Below are 21639 nucleotides of genomic sequence, written 5' to 3'. Positions count from 1 at the left end.
TTCAGCAACAGTCCCCACCCCAATGTTTTCAAAAGAAAGCAAACCAATTTGATTAGATTTTGAAGGTTTTAATACTTGTGAAAATGTTTGAACGCAGCACGGGAAAAGCAATGTTTATCACCTAATCTGATTGTTTTTTTCCTTGTAAGTACAATCACAAACAAACATAGCTGAACTGAGAGCAAACTGTCAGACTNAATATATAATTATGATCATTATAAATATTTTTTTTCAGCAACAGTCCCCACCCCAATGTTTTCAAAAGAAAGCAAACCAATTTGATTAGATTTTGAAGGTTTTAATACTTGTGAAAATGTTTGAACGCAGCACGGGAAAAGCAATGTTTATCACCTAATCTGATTGTTTTTTTCCTTGTAAGTACAATCACAAACAAACATAGCTGAACTGAGAGCAAACTGTCAGACTTCAGTCTGTTAAATTTGCTTTTAAGTTATTTTTCTCCACAGCTGAAATATTTGTTCCTTAAAACATTTCAGTGTTTTGGGATTTTACCTTCCTGTTAACAATGCAGAAATAAATGAGCATAAACACTTAGGTGTCAAACAGTACAATTTATTGATTTTCCATATCAATGAAACGATATCACAGCATACGTGGATGTAAATATTCAGTAATCAGCTCCATTTTACAAACATTTTACTCTGTCAGTTATTCTGCCCACAGTGGCCGACAGTTTAGTGATTCAGTGACTGTTGTGAAACACACATCCTCCCCTTTGGTGCAAAATTAAACACAACAATAATAAAGGTTAATGTGGACGCTCACTTTCAAATATGCAATGTGAAGATTTACATAAAACAACAACACTTTCATGCTGTCTTATCTTAACTACACGCACACACACACACACACACACACACACACACACAAACCCTTTGACAAATCCACCCTGATGTCTGTGTGTAAGTCCATCTCTTCGTTGCATTTAACAGGACACACACACAAACACAGTTTTATCCCCAAAGGTCAACATCCACTCTGTGTATCTGTGAGCTGTGAACACTTTTCCTGCAGCACGTGGAGGGACGTTCACCGCTCCACCACCGGGGGGCAGGGAAGTCTTTTCAAAGCCGGCTCAGGGTCTCTTCTCGGCTCAAAGTTGTGTGCAGAGAACGAAGGAGAGGTTGAAAAAACGTCTAAAGGGAAGAGCCGTGCAGAAAATGAGATCCTCCGCTTTGCAGCGTCACTCAAACTTGCGCAGGTGGTTGTAGAGGGACTGGACGTAGGTGAAGACACACATGGGGTCCGGTTTACGACCCATGATCATCATGTCGTCCACCTCGATCAGCCGGTCGCAGCCCGCCTTCAGTCTGCAGACGCAGACAGAGAAACACGAGTGTCAATGCTGCAGAAATTTATTTTAACTCAACCAAAACAGGATGTGACATAGAGTGGTGGCGTAATGAGTCCTAAAACGCAGACGCCCGTTAGCCCTTTAACTTCCGGTTCCGGTTCATTAGTAGTTGCTTTATGCTTTTTTTTTGTTATATCTCTAATACTTGTATGTATGTAATTTATAACAGAGCAAAAGTTTGCAGGTAAGTAATGCAATCTGCGATCTTGCTACTACTGTTTACTGCGGGTGTGAATTTTGAGAACTGATGATAATTTTGTGGAAAATGGGTAAATTTGGACACTGGAGACACATACTGTAAAACCAGGTGAAAATAAAATCAGGTTAAATCAGGTGTAAATAACATCTGGATGTAATTGACATTTTAATGCAAAGTGTAGCTAAAGGAGGTCGATATGACGCCTGGATCCGTTTAAAGTTCCTCCACTGATTGGTCTATAAAATGCCCTGAAATTGTGGAAAAATAATTTTCCTAAAGCTGCAAGACGACATATTTAAATCAGTGGACATTAAATGTAAAAATATTCAGTTTACAGTGAAACAGAGCAAACGAAAGCAGGAAATCCTCATTACTGAGAAGCTGAACTCGGGACTGTTTGAGAGTATCACAAAAAGATTTCAAAATATCAATATAACCTTTAAATTGACATACTCTGCATCTAACTTTGTGTCTCGGATAATCCCGACGAAAACACCGACTTTTCCTTTCCAACAAACATGTTTTGAGGCGTTAAAGAACGTCACTATGCATGAGATAACTCATGTCGTCCTATAAGTCTCTGCTCTGTGATCTCTTTAAGAGCTCAAATGTAAAGCTGCAACTATATATGAAGGATTGATTCTGTGACTAAGTAAATACTGTTTTTCACTCAAATCAGCTTAATTCTGCAGCCGCGTTATCAGCTACGAAACAACATTCTTCAATCGAGTATCTTTAAGCCCTGACGTTAAGTTTTTTGACCTCTAGGAAAGTATAATATCTAAATCTACAGTATCTGTGTGGTGAAACATGGAGTCAGCGCACCTTTCACCAAGCATGCAAAAATACCACCACATGAAATGTGTGTGTTCTGGCTATGAAACGACAGCAAAAACACACATTAAGAGACATTCAGCCACAATAGAGTTAAGTATTGCATTGTTATTGCAGTTAAGGCCAATAAATACTTTTAGGCCCATTCAGCAAAAATCTGAAACCACAACTAACTCTCAGCTAACAAATAAGTGTTTCTGCTGTTGCATAATGAGACCAACGAGTTCAGCTGCAGCTCAGTTTCTGTGGCTTTAAAGGAATAGTTCAACAGTTTTGGAAAAATGTTCACAAGGGTTGGACTGGTATAAACATTGTTGTAACTGTTTGATAAATCAGTGTGAATCAATATTATACAGTATTTCCCGGAGGAAATTTTGAGCATTTAACATTTATTCAAAAAAAAAAAAAAAAACATGGGAAGAAGGCAATGGGAAACTTAAGCGGAAATTAGCCAAGAATTTGCAAGAAATTAGTAAAACAAAAAAAAAAAGAGAAAATTATTTGAAAATTAACAAAAAAAAAAAACAAAAAGGGAGAGTACCATAAACACAAAACAAGGAAATGACCTGATAAAAAAAATGCTTAAAAATTCTGTACAACAATTATGAAGATTATAAATATGGTTCTCTGGCCCTTTTTCCCTTGCTTTTTAAAAAAGTTATTTTCTAGATCTATTAATTTCTTGTAACTTGTTGGGCATTTCTCGCCAAGTTGCTCATTACCTTTTATCCCCGTGTTTCTGAAAGAATTCACACTTATTCGTTCAGTACAAGTATTAAATACTTGTGAAAGGTGACCAAATGCAGCACAAGAAAAGTGATGTTGGTCCAGATTTCAAAGGGTTAAACCCCTGCATTCTGGTGAATTTTTATGCACCAACGTGTGCCTTTTATGAATCAATTTAAGGTGGAAATGTCTGTCTATTATTGGCAAATTGGTTTGATTTCTTCTACGAACATAAAAGGAAAAATGCAAAGAGCAACTTTTAAAGAAGTGTCCCACAAATTGCACGACATTAGTATATTTAGAAAAGAATTTTGAAAAGAAAATAATGGAAAATTTTACAGAAAACTATATTTCTAATTATCATAGCTATATATTTTAAATGATTTTACAGAAAAATTATATTTTTAAGCTTTTTTTCCCACGTAATTTCTTTTTTTTTTTTTTTTTTAACTTTCCCATTTATTTATTTTTTTTGTCAATATTCAGGTAATTTTATTGTACTTTTTAGTAATTTCTTGAGTTATTTCCTCTCAAGTTGCTCATTGCCCTTTTTCAATGTTTTTGAGAGGAATCAAGCAAATTTGCTTCGGTTTCAAAGGGTTAAGGTGGAAATGTCTGTCTGAAATTCTTCAGAACAAAAGTCCTCTGCAACTTTCACGTTGTTATTGGGCGAGGTGTGTCCTCCGCGCCCTGAAATCTACGTCTATGTTGATATGTGTCTATATGTATGTTTTTAACTTGGGGTGAAGTTAAGTCAGTTGTTTTTTCCTGTTTTCACTCTTTATGCTAAGTGCATAATATCCATCATATCAGAAACACTTTAAAAAGCTGCTTTTTCTTTATATTCTGATGCTGCTTTCACTCACTCTGCAGTCCCAAAGGCCAGTTCAAAGTTGTGTTTGCGGTTGGCGGGCGACAGAGAGTTGTAGTCAAACTCAGTGGGAAAGAAGGAGTGGACCAAAGCGCAGAAAGCCATCCCGTCGCTCCAGCTGGACGAGAAGTTCTGGATGTCGATGTTCTGCGGAGAAACAGAGCGGATTTGGTGATGTGGCAGTGAGCGACTTACTGTTTCATCTCAGATCTTTGTGTGCGTGAATGAAAGAGCTGAAGGACAGAAGGAGGTAAAAGAAAATGGCTTGTAAAACTGACTGGCAGCTTGATGCATCCTCATAAAACCATCTCCCCATTTACTGTCTAGCCCATAATTATGATGGATAAAACAGACATTTCCCTCCTCGCTCCTGCACCCTCCTCTGCTTTCTCTTACGTGCTTTTGACATCATGTCATTTCAAAGCTGCCCTTTATTGGTCTGGAGTTTGCTTTGAATGAAATGCAACATGTCAAGTCATCGGATGAGCATCTCTTTCTCTCTCGTGTGTGTGTGAGTGTGTGTTTGCTCCCAGTTAATAACAGTCTCGGCTTTGCCGAGCTTCACTATAACCGAAGCCACATGGAGCAGCTGGCACAAGCTGCTGCGAGGAAAAGGACACCAGAGAGCAGCAATGTGTCGGTGTTCTCAAACTGCATTAACCCCCAAAACACACACACACACACACACACACACACACGAACCCCTACATTCAGTGGGACCCTTACTTCATACACCTCTATGGTTGAAATGTAGATAATTAGCACATTAGCGCTGCACTGTGTGCTGACAGGTTAGAGTTATATGAAAAACAGACAGGCTCATTTAAAACAGCTTACTTTTGCCGGAGCATGTTGAACCCATTTTTGACAAACTGTGTAAACATGTCGACAACGCTGGCCATCTTAAATCTTTCTGAAGGTTTTTCCACTTCAACTGTATGAAATATATAATAATATATTCTGTAGCCGTGAAAGGAATAGGTCAACATTATGGGAAACATGCATATTTTGTCTGTCCAGAATGATGACCTGGAGCCAACAGGGAGAGCTAGTTAGCTTAGCTTAGTTTAGCTTAAGGACCCGAAGCAGGGCTAACAGCTACTCTGACTGTCCCCAAAGTTAAAAAATTCACCTACTCATACTGTTAAAGCTCAGTAATTTACTTGCATATATTTTCTTTAACCTGTACAGACAGAAAAATATAAGAACAAAAGGGAGAGCTAATTAGCTTAGCTTAGCTTAGCTTAGCTTTATGACCTAAGCAGGGCGAACAGGTGTGCTCAATGTCACCGAAGTTAAAAAAATGTACCTACCAACACATTAAAGCTCAGTAATTTACATGTATATGTATTATTTAACCTGTACAGACAGAAATATAAAAACAACAGGGAGCGCTAAAAAGCTTAGCTTAGCTTAGCTTAGTTTAGTTTAAGGACCCAAAGCAAGGCTAACAACTACCCTGACTGTCCCCAAAGTTTTAAAAAAATTACCTACTAATACGGTTAAAGCTCAGTAATTTACATGCTTAAATTTTCTTTAACCTGTACAGACAGAAATATATAAGAATAATAGGGAGAGCTAATTAGCTTAGCTTAGCTTAGCTTAGCTTAGTTTAACGACCTGAAGCAGGGCTAACAGCTACTCTGACTGTCCCTGAAGTTAAAATATTTACCTACCAGCACCTTTAAAGCTCATTCATTCACATGTATATATTCTCTTTAACATATACAGACAGAGTAATATAAAAACAAGGGAGAGCTAATTAACTTACTTAGCTTAGCTCAACTTATCTTAGCTTAGCTTTAGGACATAAAGCAGGGCTAACAGTATGCTGAATGTCCCCAAAGTTTTAAAAAAAACTTACCTACAGTACCTTAAAGCTCAGTCATTTACATGTATATATATATATTTTAACCTGTACAGACAGAGAAATATTTAAAATATTTAGTAGGCCACATGTAGCTGTTCACATCACATCAGCTGTTTTCCATTCTTTATGCTAAGCTAGAAAGAAAATGGTTCCTACATGAACATGCTCACAACATGGTCTACTGACTATCTTGAGTGACCGGGTCATAATTTCTGCAAAGAGACATTGCTGTTGATTTAACTTCAAACTGTCCCTTTAACATACGTGCCATTGATATCAACCTTCAGACAGAAGGCAAATAGTAGCCATAGCCTAAATCAGTACCTACACAATCATTTCTATAAACTTAAAATGAACTTGCCAACTTTCAGTCAACATAGGTAATCCATCACTATATATTATCTTTAAACCTCTGGCCAACTTTTTTTGTCAAATGTTCAAAAGCATGGCTGGATATCAAAAGTCAGCTGTTATAATGTGCTGATAGGAAGTTCCTGCTATCTGAAACTCAAGGTCGAAGAATAGCGTTACATTCACAGCATGCATTGCCAAAGAGCCAAACCCAAAAGACTACCAGCTGGAAAACATCCCGGAAAAGACAACGTGAGTCTATTAGGCTTCTTGAATTAAAAGTGCTGCTGCCGATCGTCTGCCGGCTTTAAAGATCAGGAGTTCAAACTTCCCCACAGGACACAAACACATTGTCAGTTTCCACAACAGTACTGTGCAACAACTACATCATTTTGACAATAATATAACCAGACACACTGGATTACTTATTTCAAACAAGTCGTTGCCAGTTGATTTTCATGCTACAGTGAAATGAACTGATGTCAGTGACCATTTGGGAGGCAGGAAAGAGATAATCAACCATGATCTGCTTTTGGATATGGTTAGCAGTAATTTAATGTTTGTGCAAATGTGTAGCAAATGAGCTAAAACAAGTATAGTACTTGAAGCCCTTACTTGTGTGGATCCCAGAAGCAACTTATACCTTAATGTAAGGACCAAATTGTAGAAAATGTGCTCTGAATAGGCTGAGCATGGATAACATCGCTGGTCCTGAAGTGTGTTTTTACCTGGTAGCCTATGGTCTTGGAGCGGCACCACTCAAGAAGGATCTGTTTGATGCTGCTGGCGCTGGACACCCCAAAACTCTGAGACCGCTTCAGTTTGGGTTTTGAGTCCACTGGTTTGGGGCGACTGTACATAAGAAAAAGCAGCGAAAGGATACAGTTTAAACGTTTGGGAAACTCATATCTCCCACAATTCCCACGTGGCCTGAATGCAGCATTTACCTGTTACTGGCTTCAGAGTCCAGTCTTTCAAAGATGGATCGACGAGCCTGAGCGCCGATGTTACGCGGAAGAGTCTGCGACCTGACCAGCTCCCGCCTCCTCTCTCCTACATGCCCGAAGGATCTGTCACTGCTTACATCACCGTCTCTGCAGGACGGGAGCACAGGAGGGTCAGGCTGGGAAAAATACATTGTACTTATCCTAAAAGATGTTCATCGTGCTCACCTGTCATGCATCAGTCCTGAGTAGGTCACAGACTTAGCTGGGGCTGAATTTGCTTTCTCTGCAAAAGACAAAGGTTACTAAATCATATCTATGATACTGTATGTGTCAAACAGAGTCAGAGTCAATTTATTTGCCATTTGCAGTAGAAACCACATTGGAAAACAGTTAAAAATTAAGACGATAAAACAATATAATTGAGACAATATAAGTTAAAAGACCAAGTTTAAATGAAATAGTAAAAAGTCATAATAATAATAAGAGAAAACGCCTGACGCACAAAGCAAGAAATAAAGTGCAACATTTAAGAAATAAAGTGCAAAATTTAGTTATTCAGGCTGTCCATCTCCAGCAAAAACAGCATATACATGTGTGTCTGAATGCTTACCCTGAAGGCGGGGGGATCCCAGAGCTCTGACAGGTGTAGGGGTCCACGTAGAAGATACTAACAACAACAAAGAATAAGGAGTAAGTATGATTCGTATATTGTGCTGCAGTCATGTAGGAGAAAAACACAGGAGATTTACTTTTTAGCACATGAAAAATCTGACAAAGTCGATCTGGATAATGAGTTATGTGAAAATTATGTGATTGCAAGTCTGGAATTGGACAATGGAGAAATTAGGGTTCAAAAATGTATTAGCTGAAAGTAAAGATAAACAGTATTTTCTCGTAGGAAGCTTGTGTCTTTCACTTCCTGAATGCACTTACTGAATGTGAGCGCATGGATTGGCTGTCAGAGCTGTTAATCATGTTGGAAAATCTCCTTTTTGTATAACTTAATAACTCATTAAAATTGAACTTATCATAAAACAATCACTTGAACAAACATCAGGGTGATGAGAGCGACCTTCAGTGACAGAAACCATGTTTGGGAAAAATGTGTTTGGCGTGTACTTTGAGTTTTTAATTTGACATATGACCATTCACTAACATGAAGGGGCGGGCTTTATGACCTATACTGCAGTCAGACACCAGGGGGCGATCCAGGCTGAAAAGCTGCACCTCAGGGCACCTGTCATGTTGTCCATCTTGATATAAAGTCTATTCATATTAATTCCTCCATATACAATGAATTTAACAGTTAAATATTTTATTAAAAAATCACCCGGTTGAATTGGAGACTCCTCTATTGGTTGGCTCTGGTTGATGCTAGCAGCTGATTGGCCGGTAGGTGACGCCTCAGAGACTGGAGAGGAGCGAGAACCAACAGGGCTGCTGGGAGAGTCGGGGCCCTTAATTTCTGCCGTCTTGGTTGTGGCGGTGATGGGAAGATGGGGCATCCGCATCGCAACAGGGGCCGTGTGCTCATGTGGGAAGTCGTTGGGTGGAGAGATCTTTCCGTGTACCAACTCTGAATGTTCTGGTGGGATAAAAAGATGTAAAATGATCACATTACAACTAAACCCATCAATATTTTTATACTAACAGTGGCTCAAATGATTATGGGTCATGAAAAAAGGGCTACTACGTAATTTTCCGAAATGTATATTTCCCTCAGGAGTTGGGGGAGACCAAAGCAGAGCTAAAAGGGGAATGAATATTTGTGACTTACATTCATCAGGTGGGCAATAAATTCAAAATGAACACTAATGTTGCTCCTTATCTGCTGGATGTATCAATAAGCATCCTGTTATATCAACTTTTGGAGGTGGTAATATGTCCATCATGTACATTAAGCTTGTTCTGACCCAAGTGGCCAAAAATCAATACATGCAGCTTTAAGTAACTCAAGTCTGACTTAACAGCCAATTATTCAAATCCAAAGAGTCACACTGGATACTGGGAGCTACCCAGTATAACCACAACCTTTAAACCACTCAATCCCAACTGGATGTAAACCAGAAAAACTTGATGAATGACTTCAGTTTTCATCATCATGAGGTAAAGGCATTAGAAAAGCATAAACGTAGTCCTTGGTATGAGTCAAGCTCCTAAAACACTGGATCTGACATTACTCATAATGCGACTCATCTTTTTGCGACACCATCTCTTCCTCATAAAAATCACTATAAAAACTAATACCCACTTTAAAAAAAAACAAAAATTGTGGCAACAATTTGCAGAATTTTATTGATTTAAATCAACATTTAGTTATTTAGTTATTTAAAATTGTGACACAATTAAATAACTTCAGCTTATGTTAAGTATATCCATTAATTTTTTTAAATTTAAGACAAACAATTATAAACAATAAACAATTTTCTTTTCTTTTTTTTAAGTCAATTTTATCATTAGGTTTTACATGTAGAAATTATGTCGTGGGAATGAATAAGTGTTAAATGTGCAGATGAAAAATGGCTGGGTGAAGGAAAAGAAAAGAGCGGCAGACTGATCTAAATTTGAATTTAATTATTTCAATAAATCATGAAATTATTTTAAGATTATATATCATATATTATATATAAGATTTGATAAAGAATATTTAATATGACTTCTATTAAGTCAATCAAAATAAATGGTTACTTATATATATTAAATGTTTTTACTTGATAATTGTGTCTCCAAACTAACCACAGCGTGGGTTTTTACAGCGTACCTTCAGTTAAAGATTTGTATCCTCTGAGCCAAACCTAATCCTAATCCCTAATGATGTCAGCGGGGTTGTTTTCAACCTTCAGAGCCACAGAAGACATTAGACCACTGTTTTTTTTTTCACTGACCTTCATGTGTAAAACCTGTGGAGGCGCTTTTGACTCGGGTCGTAAAACAGCGGTGACGCGGTTACCTGTGTGAACAGCGTGTCCATTCTCCAGTCCGGCATGTGTCGGGGCCGGGTCCACCTCTATTGGCTCCTCTCGCTCAATACTCTGAAACACAGAATCACAGTGAGCAACACAATTACAGCATTTATTGCTTTTAAAGGAGCATGAAGTCATATTTGACCTTCATTGGGCTGTCAGCGGACTTTTTACTTCCAAAGCAAAAAATGGAAAAATTTGTTTTAAAAGCCGGTATTGTGACCCTTTGAAACCTGAGCAAATTTGGTTAATTTCTCTCAAGAACATGAAGACGAAGGCGACACCCAACTCAACAAGAGATTGCCCCAAAATTAGCAAGAATTTAGTGAAAAGATAGAAAATTATTTGAAGATAAGCACACACACACAAAAAAAGAAAATTAAAAATGGACAAAAATTACCCTAAAAAGTGATTAAAAAAAATTTTGATTTTGATTTTCTGGAACACTATTTTAAATAATTATAAGAGTTATAAATAAAGTTTTCTGGACATCTTTCCCTCAGTCTTTTAAATATCTTACATGATAATATCTCACAAAAAATAAAAAACAAACAAAACAATTACCATAAAAAGTGCTAAAAGAAAGTTTTTTTCTGAAACACAATTTTAAATATATACTTATAAGAATTATGAATAAAGTTTTCTGGACATTTTCCCTTAATTTTTGATATCTAATATAATAATATCTAATAATCTGCCTCAACTAATTTTCAGGTAATTTCTTGTCACCTCTTACTGTTTTGGTTTTTTTTTGTAATTTGCTGGGCATTTCTTACCAGGTTGCTCATTATCTTTTCTGTTCTGGAAAGAAATAAAACCAATTTTCTCAGGTTTCAAAGATTTAAATGATAGTAAAAGCACAAGAAAGCTGATGTCGATGCAGGTGTTAAAGGGTTAAGCACTTGGTGAATTAATCACCGTGGTTTTGATCCAGTGTATTGACTGACTGATTGTACTTGCTGCCCCTGTAATCTTGTGTGCGTTTTAACTGGAGCCATTCATAAAATAATAATATGTTGTGTTTGGATCACAGACAAAGAGTCGGGGCATCGTGTTCTTGTGGTTTGAACAAAAAAAGAAATCCAGATGTCCGTTGCTCATTAAGTCATTGTTGGACCATTTCACCATTTTCAGGTTTTGGACTCTTTCTCCAACATGTGGGCCTTTTTGACACAACTTCAGACAAAACAAAACAAACCAACACCGGTGAGGCGCAACACGACTCGACGCACTTCAAAGTCGGTGGCGTGTAGATAAATGAGCTGCTCGTTGTGTTCTGTTGTGTGTCTGCCTCCCCTCCTGCGATAACACTTGAGAAGTCTTTGTTTTTAAGTCAGGCGCCACTGTCGCTGACAAGCTCAGTGATGGGAGAGCTGCCAAAATCTGCAGTGATCTGGCAGCCCGACTGCTAAAATGATTGTTTTACTGTCAAACATCATCAGTTTCTGGAGTTCACATTTCACTGTCTATGTGACCCCGTCTACTTCCTGTCTCTGTGATCAGAGCGGCGGTGTCTTGATCCTCTCTCCAAACACAATCACCCACATGGAAACGGCTAATCACCATCACGAGCAGATACTTCTATCTCAAACTCTTAACCGCATGGTGCTGCTGCTGACCCACATAGGTTGTGGGTCAAGCTGTCACTTTCCATGTGGTCCTGTCAGACAGATAGACGGAGCTCAGTGTTGATAGTCGGACCCTTTTTGGCAAAGAACAACACTTCTCGGGTCAACAGTGCAGCGCTGATAGCTGTGCACGTTTTCTCAAGGTCAGCATCAAACCACATGTCACATTGTGTCTGTGTTGGTCTGACAGACCCTGAAAGAGGCTTTCGGGAGACGTAACGCACCCTAACTCTGAGCAGCTGGTTGTGTTTCAAACTTGGCTGTCACAGTGGAATTAAATAGACAAGGCTGATTTCTGTGTTTTGACGGAGAACATTATTTCACCGCTGGTGCATCTGATGCGTCAGTTCTGTGTTTAGATAACGTCAGTGTGTTTGGAAGCCGAGCCGCAGCATCTGGTCAGCGTGTCCCTGCTGTCAGAAACCACTGCAGTGCCGGATGGACGATGTGACCAAACAGAAAAACAACCTAAACCACTCACTCTTATCTGTAATTGCTTATAAGTGAGGAAAAGTGCTATTTAAGGGTGTCTTGCATTGTAGCAACAAGTCCTTGAGTCTTTTTGGCTGGACCGCAGCAATGTCAGGGCCAGCTATAAAAACATGAAAGTCTGTCACCATCAGTTACACCCTTGGTAGCTTTTATCTGTTTTTCCTTGACATTTTCCAAAAGTTTTTTGTAAAATTTATTTTATTTTTTAATTATCTAAATCTGCTAATATGGTAAACATTTATTACCAAATTGCTTAATGCCTTTTTCCCATGTTCCATCCATCCATCCATACATTGTCTACCACTTTTACCAATTTCTCAGTTTTGAGATCAATAAAGTATATCTATCTATCTATCTATTATCCGGGATCGGGTCGCGGGGGCAGCAGCCTAAGCAGGGGAGCCCAGACTTCCCTCTCCCCGGCCACTTCGTCCAGCTCTTTCCAGGGGATCCTGAGGCGTTCCTACGCTAGCTGGGAGACATAGTCTCTCCAGCGTGTCCTGGGCCTCCTACCGGTGGGACGTGCCCTGAACACCTCACCAGGGAAGCGTCCTAATTAGATGCCCGAGCCACCTCATCTGGCTCTTCTCAATGCGGAGGAGCAGCGGCTCTACTGAGCTCCTCCCGGATGACTGAGCCTCTCACCCTATCTCTAAGGGAGAGCCCAGCCACCCTACGGAGGAAACTCATTTCGGCTGCTTGTACCCGCAATCTTGTTCTTTCAGTCACTACACAAACCTCATGACCAGAGGTGAGGGTAGGAACGAAGAGTAAATCGAGAGCTTTGCCTTTCGACTCAGCTCCCTCTTCACCCCGACAGATCGGTGCAGAGTCCGCGTTACTGCAGACGCTGCACCGATCCGCCTGTCGATCTCTTGCTCCATCCTTCCCTCACTCGTGAACAAGACCCAGAGATACTTAAACTCCTCCACTTGTAGCAGGATCTCATCCCCAATCTGGAGGGGGCACTCAACCCTTTTCCCGCTGAGAACCATGACCTCAGATTTGAAGGTGCTGCTTCCCATGTTTTTGAGAGAAACTGCACAAATTTGCTCTGAGTTCAAAGGTTTAAATACTTGTTAAAGGCTTCACAAAGCAGCACAAACAGATATTGGCTTTAAAATGAATTATTGGAATCTGCAAACATGCTGATCCCTGCCGATATCATAAGCAGATTTTCTTTTTTAAATTGACAAAGTGAACATTTATAAAACATCAACCCTAAGTTGAAGGATTTTTCTTATTTTGCACATTGAATAAATATTACATAAACTGAAAAGCACTGCATTTTATGCCCCCATTGGCAGGTGAGTCATCAAAATAAGAGTATTCATAATGTGACGAAGAGAAATGATGATCACTAAAATCAGTAATACATTGGCATATTGGCAAAAAAATCCAATATTGAGCATCCCTAACAGATAGTTTTGGTTTTAACTGTTTTTATTATGTCTCTGAGATTTCTACTTCCAGCACATTTCAAAGACGATACATATTTTTTTTATTCATGGTGCTCACAACATTGTAAAATAACATTGAAAAACAGAAACAATAACACTTCTTTCCATAAAAACGTGTTACCTATCCACAGACCTCACTGCCAACAGTTTGCATTGGACCTGCTGAGCTCTGTAGGGTAGTAACAGCAAGACACTGTTTATAAAAGAGACATTAAATGTTATTTTCCAATGCCATGAGCACCACAGCTAAAATCCCCTCATACTTCCATTGTTTTTGGTTGGTGGCACAAAATGTCATAGACGGATATCTGAAAACGTCAACAATTAAAATCAAACTCTCTGCTTTGTACGGCAGGGTATCATCAGCATAAATAGCATTTGTAATTTCACGAATCAACCCATTAAGAATTGAAGAAAATAAAACTTTTTTTGCAGATGAAAAGATAAAGTTTCTGGAAAGGCAGAAACCTAAAACCACTCCTGCATGCCCCTCTTGTCTCACACACATGCACACACACATAAAGAACAATATGCTGCTCTCGCTGTGAGATAGCATGCTGTGCTCACTTGAGGAAATGGCTGGGGGTGTGTAAAAGTGTGTGTTTGGCTGAGCTCACCATATAGGAATGCTGGTGGGCTGCAAGTGTGTGTGTGTTAAAACAAGAAGACAAGAAAAGAGTGTGTGTTGGGGGGGGGGTTGTCATTTCATAAAGATTGGGGGATGACACACCTGGAGGGGAATGAGGGAAAAAGTGAGGACATTATGTATGAGTAGGTGAGGAAGGCAGAGGGGAGCAGTTGTATATTGCATGATGGGAAATGGACGGGGTACAGTGAGGTGGAAACAGCTGGTTATCCAGCAGGAGGAGGGAGACAAATTGCAGAATGTCTGGCTTTGGGGAGGGGAGCTTTCCCGGCTTAAGGACTCAGATCATCAGACGTCCACGGCCGGTCAGAGGGGGAAACGTGATAGCGGAGCTGCTGAGGTTCCTGTAAACTCTCTGGTATCTCGAGGTCTTTTTTGCTGGCAGAACACGCTGGTGCTCGACACTTAACATGGCTCAGTGCTCAGCAGAGACCTGAGGGCATGCTGCGCCCGTTACATTTGTGCACGCATTCGGTTAAGATGGCACACAAAGGCTTCGGCACGAGAATCTCATGGGTATGCACACAAGCATCGACTGATATCTGTTGGATTTACGCTGCATTTGATGGACTGATTTATTGTTTTGAGGATTGTCACCTTTTATTAAATGTCAGCGGGACAGAAGTTGTGATTGAAACCGTTTCCTGTAAGAGTGTGCGATAAACCGTGTTCACCATTTTGTAGTAGTGTTCGATTTCTCAGCCGTTAACGTCATCCACTATATAATGCACTGAAAAATACCAACAATGCACAGCAAATTTGAGTGTACATACGATGTACCCTACATTTTACTCCTGTATACCACGATGCAATGTGGTCGTGTATTTCCAGAGGAGAGGAAAGTTGAAAGGTTGTTACCTAGCATGTTAGCTAAGGTTGGTTGGTCTATTTACCAGTTGACGGCGTCAGTGAATCAACCAAAGCTGTCTAAAGCCGCCTAAGCCACCTGCTAGCAGCAGCCAAACAACAAGAACCATTTTCTCCACGTAAACTCAACAGTTTCTCACGAAAGGGGTGCCAGTAGCTCCCTTGCAAATTACAGCCAAATAGCTCATGAACTAAATAGATCGAGGGCGAATAGGACACAGGACCATACTTACAAAACCACACTTCCACATCATTGGAATTACAACAATTTATTTGGTATTTAACAGAAGAATTAACACGCAACATCGATATAACCTCCGTTCATCTGTCCTCCTGAGTGTGGTTTGTTTACGTGGTACTGGGTGCGCCTGCGGCGTCACAGTAATACGCAGCACTTTTATTGACGCAACGACGTTCAGAAGATTACAGCTTGGTGTCTAAAATCTTGTTCAGTTATTCCCTATATAGTTCACTATTTAATACACACTGCATAGACAATAGTGAGTGAGTGGACAGTTTTGAACACAGTTGCGTCTTCAATCGATCAGAACCAGCTGTGCATTGAAATCTGTTTCACCCTGTTTCCAGGCTTTGACCAGAGTTCAAATATTCCACTTTTTCATCCATGTTTAATCAGTTTATCCATTCCCTTCCTGCTGGTTTATGTGCTAAATGTGTAATGTGTAAATAGGGCAATAAAGATGTTGTTTCCCTCTTTTCTTACTCAATAAACAAAGGACCAACTGATCCAAAAGCCATCTTTGGTGTTACGTCGTAGCCAGGAAGCTCTCAAGTGCAATGCTCGACCAGAGGTCAGTGTTGCTTCTAGCAGCTGCTGCACAGCAAATATTTATACATTGAGTAGGTGCGGATATATAAGTCCTCACCAGCAATGAAAAACTGTGTAAATATACTATACAGCTGCTCCAAAATGACTCAGTGTCCATAGTAACTATCTGCATCTGTTTGTCTTCGAGAAAATGGCGTGTACTCTACACAAGTGGAAAATCTTCCATATGTTGACAATGAGGTCAGACAAATCAGATGCTGATCATTGCTCCAAGTTTCTGCAGCATTAGCATTCCCTGCTGAACAAAAAAACAGCGTAAGATGGTTAAGCTGGTTGACCAGCTGCTTTGGACCAGCTTAAGGTATGTTTTCACATCATTTTTGAAGGTTTAGCTGGTCCTACCAGCTTGTGATGGTCACTCTAGCTCAGGGGTATTCGACTAAAATTCAAAGGGGTCCAGTTGCTAAAATTTCCTCTCAGCAAAGGTCCGAACCTCGTACCTAAAATCAGAATCCATGTTCCTGAGTGTGGAGAAATAACAGTGTCATGAGGGGCAAGTATGAAAAGCAAATGGCATAAATCAGTTAAGTCTGCTGTCATTTGATATGCATAAATATAAATGTGCACAGACTGATAAGCTGGTCAGACCAGAAAGAACTGGGTCACGACCATCTAAGACCACCAAAGACCATCAAAGACCGGCTAAAACCAGTACTAGCATAAGCTGGTTTTAGCTGGTCTTGAAAGTTTATAGAGAATGTTGGCTGAACATTAAGAGGAACGTTCTGGGAACATAAAGAAAACTTGCCACTAAAAATGTTACTAAAACATTCAGTGCATTTAAACATTCTCAGTGTTTAAAACCAAAAAATTCTAGCTTGGTATATTTAGGGGATTTGGATAGGATTCAAACACTTCCACAGAAATGCTTGCTGGATGCGGCACCTAAAAAATTAATCAGTAGTATTTTTGTCCTGTGACAGTCTACTGAAAAAAAACTGCCAAGGGTTAAGGTCTGGATGAAACCCTGTATCCTTGCAAATTAGGAATCAAATTTAAACATATCATCCCCTCGACCTTTCGGCTGGTGGCAGTTTCACAAACCTATATCAGACAGCACTACGTTACAAGTCACGTTTCTCCTTATTGGCAGACACGTGTGTATTGGAGTGTTTGCAGTGTGCTGATAAGTGGCTAAAAGTAGAAACCATCGTGCGAAGACGACACTCAAATAGGCCGAGCTGAGCTGTGTAGGGGACCCTGGATGGACATACATGAGTTGTGTTTACATGAAGCCTCGTCCAAATTTGTCCCTGACTTCTATAAAGTAAATCAGACAAAGCTGATTGACCAGTTGTTTAGTCTTGGCTGCCATTAGCAGCTGACACCCTCTTAGCACACTTCATAAAAGAGGAACGACCCATCAATGCGGGTACATGCACGTTCTCACTAAAAACAGCCTCATAATGGAGGGACAGAAGTGTAAGCAGACAAAACACCCTTTTCTTTCTTAAGGGAACAACAAATCCTTTTCTCAGCAGGAGTACATCATTGCATCACGTGTGGGGAACTATAAAATGTTTGGATGAAATGAGTGAAACGAAGCAGAAAATGTGGAAAAGCCCTCGGCGTGCGTGAGAGCAGAGCCATAGGAGGACGACTAAATAAGAATATGAAGAAGGAAAATAAGGAGTTTGATCATATTCATTTTTTTCGCTGGGCATGTCTCCCTGTCCTTCATATGTAGCCACACTGAGGTCAACATTGGACGAATGTCTCATTCACACTACCAGACTCAGCTTAATTGCCCAAATAAAATTCTGGCAGTAAGACCACTGGCAAGAAACAGCCTTCACCAAACAGGAAAAGATTCATCAAAACAGCTCCCAAACAGCTGTTAGTTAACTTTGCATGTGAAATAAACTGGATTTACTGAAAATGTGGCATGGAGCTGCCAATTGGTATTGGTAATAAATTGCATAGGATTGTATTGTTGTACTCTGCTAAGAGTTAGCATCAATGTAATGGTGGTCGGGCTGTTTTCATGTATCTAATGCACCACAATTTATATGTAATCATGGGCCATTAATTTGTGTATAACCAATGTAATAGGGAAGGCTACGATCATGTGACCAAAGCACAAGTGTGAGTAAAGAAGGAAGTGGTATAGACTGAAAGTCCATGTAAAGAGGCAGCTTGAGGTGGTGGATCAGGTTGTTTTCATGCTCTGTTTGTATATTTTCCTAAAAAAAAGTAATGCACATCCAGCTGAACCCCCCCCCCACTAAAAAACAGCTTATAGTGGTAGCTGGTTTTAGTTGGTTTTAGCTGGTTTAAGATGGTTTAAGATGGTCCTGACCCAGTTTTTGACATGCTGGTGTGACCATCCTGTCAATCTGTGCACATTCATCTTTCTGCATATCCCATGACAGCAGACTTAATTGATTTATGTCCTTTGCTTTTCATACTTTCCCCTCATGACACTGTTTTTTCTTCATACTAAACTTCAATGAATGAACCAGCTAGAGTGACCATCACAAGCTGGTATGACCATCTAAACCATCAAAAATGATGAGAAAACACACCTTAAGCTGGTCAAACGAGCTGGTCAACCAGCTTAATCAGCAGGGACCACAATTCGTATGTGCCAGCTTCAAGGTTTCCCCGAGGAGACCAGCATTTTGGACCATTTCAAACCAAGTGAACTTTATTATTTTAAGATCATCACCATGATTCTTTTCCTAAACCTAATCTAAATATCTTACCTAACGTCATTCATGGGATGCTGATTCATCAGATATCATATGAATTATTATGTGCTGATACAACACATGAAATGGTAACATTTTTCTTTAATTTTTTAGCTCACAAATCAATTTCAGAAGTGTTTGTCCTGATACATTATGATGTATTATCCTGGATCCTATAAGTGTGTGCTTCCATACAATTCCCATTTCTCCTCAAGTGTTAGTAATTGCCATGTAATTCGGAGCAGGTGGACCCAAATGCAGGAAACAGCAGTAACTCAAAAAGCTCACTGTAACAGCAACTGAACATCATAGGACCAAATCAAGGAGTCAACAAAGACTGAACTGAAAACCAGGACTTAAACACAAACTGGACTGACGAGGGGATGAAGTGCAGGTGGAGAAAAAGCACGGAGACGCTCGGGTGAGGCGAAAAAGGTGATGAGGCAGGAGAACAGGCAGCGAGCTGATAGTCTGGGAGAAACTGAGGAGCAGGAAGGACTAACGAGGCTGATGTAAGACAGCTGTGTCGGTGGTAAACGGGGGCGAGGCAGATCAGGAACACAAGAGCAGAAAACACAATAAACTGAAACCCAAAAGTCTGAAAGAATCACGACAGAGCGCACTGTGTATACAAAATGTATAGCAGAATATTTGCCCCAATATTAGCTGTTTACTTTGGGACAACGTGCCCTGGGAAACCCGTCTATTCAAACAGGAGGAGGTATGAGCTCCACGTCCTGTGTTGAGTCTGAGGATATTGTTTGGCTGTCAGAGGCGTCTTCATCACTGACACTTTAATAAAGACTTTTCGGGGGTGGGGGTGAGGTGTGGACGGGACGGCTCAGCTGCTGGAGGGTGACTATTTGATGAGGGTCTCGCTGGGAAACACAGAGAGCACTCAGAAATGATCACAACAGAGACACATCTTCGTGTTGGCTCTGTGCTCCAGGACGCTCAATGCAAAATGAAACAATGATGACGTTAAAGTGCCAACTCAGCTTTAAATCCACAGTATTAGTTTTTAACCTTTAGGGACTGCATTTTTACACACTTTTTATTCTTCATTTTTTGATAATTTTGACTGTGTTCATGCATATGGCATACATTTGGCAAGATTTTGGTGTTTTTTGTTCAATCTTGGAATTTCCAGCTCAACTCCAATAAGTCTAAAATACACCGTGTAAACTAATTGTTACATTTATACTGTTAAGTGCAAAAAATGCGCCATTGAAACCCATTCAAACTGCATTTTTGATCCCACAGCATCAAAGCATAAAAACATGCATTGTATTATTTCTGGGTGTCATTCTGGGCTTTTTCCTGATGACGTCATTTTTACCAGATTTGCCATCATAAGAAAATACACGATATTTCCACTGTCACGATCAATGTTGCTGTAAATCACTGACATATCCCAGGCTGTGATAATAATAATAATAATAACTTTCAAAAACTATGCTGCATATCGGACTTTAGAATTTATTATTATTATTTCATTATTTATTTATTTTTTTAATAATCTTTATTTGTATTTTTTTATTTATTAATAAATATGTGATATTTCTTATATATATGTTATATTTATATGATTAGGACTGATGTTGGTTAAATAAATAAACTAAGTGAATACAGTGATCAAATAAATCTTGCTTTTTTCCCCACATTTCTCCTTACCCCATTTTTAACTACTTATGGCCCATCTATCCTTTTCATCCCCATAATGCTTAGCTGGTTCTGCTCTGCAGCCATAGTCACTTCTTTTTCACCTTTGGGCTGAATTTTAGCAGGCGTGTCACACAAAAACACACCCACCATTACGATGCTAACTTCATTTTAATTTGCAAAACAAATGCACTGACACAGAGCTTGACTTCAGGACACATGCGATTTCACAGTGAAGTCTTTGTGCTGACTGCAATAACGTGGCTGAGAGAGTGAGGTAACAGTGCAGGCTTACAGTATGTTACACATTATGGATTATTACAGAGCTTGTAAACTCTCATTCATCATTGTTAACTACAGTAAATACCTGTCAACCATTCACTTTGTATAAAAAAGCAATTAAAAAGCACAGATCACAGCAGCAGAATACGTGTATATGTAACATATGGAGCGGGAAAACAGCTCTGGTGTTCACACAGCTACCTGTAAAGATATCAGCTGGGTTCTCCTCGGCTATCAGAGGAAACTGTAAGTGACAGAGGACTCCTGCTCTGTAATTTCCTCCCTGCAGTTTACAGAGGAATCCTCTCGAAGGAGGAAAGACACAGTCAGACCACCTGTTCTTCAAATACATTCACACAGCCTGCAATTTCTCCGCTAGAAAAATCGCAGGGAATACCTCTTTGGGTTGGGAGAGGAAAATATGCACAGCCTTTGAACTGAGAGGATATAAAAGCCTAATTGCAGGTGAGCGCCACTGTACAGAGAAAAGTCTTCCCCGTAAACACGGTAGTGCTGAATGCAGGTTACAGTCTGGGCTGGTGACAAGACATGATTTCACATGTGCGTCTCTGTAAACTGCATCTTAAAACCAAGAGTCTATTTGTGCTTCTGAGGTCTGTAACAATCTGCGGCTCTCTGTTTATGTTAGCGGTAAACACAGCGCTTACTTCACTGTCGGCTTGGACAATGCATGGTGGTGTCAGTCGATCAGTCTCTTTTGGTTTAAGACAACAACAATTGGTGGATAAATACATGAGGGCTTTCTATTTTGGACACTTTGGACACAAACAATATGTAAACCTGACCCTCAGTCAGTAGCTGTGCTTACATGCACACTTTTTCTCAATCTATTTACAGTTAATCTGATTGAAGATTTCTCCTGTTAGAGGACAAATATGATCAGAGCAGCAGCTGTGTGAAACTTT

The 21639-nt window shown here is 39.7% G+C and overlaps 1 protein-coding gene across 1 annotated transcript in view; it reads right to left on the bottom strand.

Annotated features, from left to right (window-relative positions):
* Nucleotides 1-557: 557 nt before the first annotated feature.
* The window catches only part of smtnl (smoothelin, like), a 38365-nt gene continuing 17283 nt past the window's right edge, over nucleotides 558-21639 (bottom strand). Inside the window, exons 3-10 of the mRNA XM_042486451.1 lie at nucleotides 10124-10205; nucleotides 8504-8758; nucleotides 7784-7840; nucleotides 7399-7456; nucleotides 7174-7320; nucleotides 6955-7078; nucleotides 4001-4152; nucleotides 558-1331 (exon numbers count right to left, since the gene is read on the bottom strand). Coding sequence (XP_042342385.1) covers nucleotides 1205-1331; nucleotides 4001-4152; nucleotides 6955-7078; nucleotides 7174-7320; nucleotides 7399-7456; nucleotides 7784-7840; nucleotides 8504-8758; nucleotides 10124-10205 — 1002 coding nt within the window. The 3' untranslated portion in view covers nucleotides 558-1204. The remainder of the gene's footprint in view (nucleotides 1332-4000; nucleotides 4153-6954; nucleotides 7079-7173; nucleotides 7321-7398; nucleotides 7457-7783; nucleotides 7841-8503; nucleotides 8759-10123; nucleotides 10206-21639) is intronic.

Source organism: Plectropomus leopardus, chromosome 5, assembly GCF_008729295.1.
Source record: "Plectropomus leopardus isolate mb chromosome 5, YSFRI_Pleo_2.0, whole genome shotgun sequence".
In the NCBI taxonomy this organism is placed as follows: domain Eukaryota; kingdom Metazoa; phylum Chordata; class Actinopteri; order Perciformes; family Serranidae; genus Plectropomus; species Plectropomus leopardus.
The sequence above is the reverse complement of the archived record's forward strand: the minus strand, read 5'-3'. Positions and strand labels throughout refer to the sequence as shown.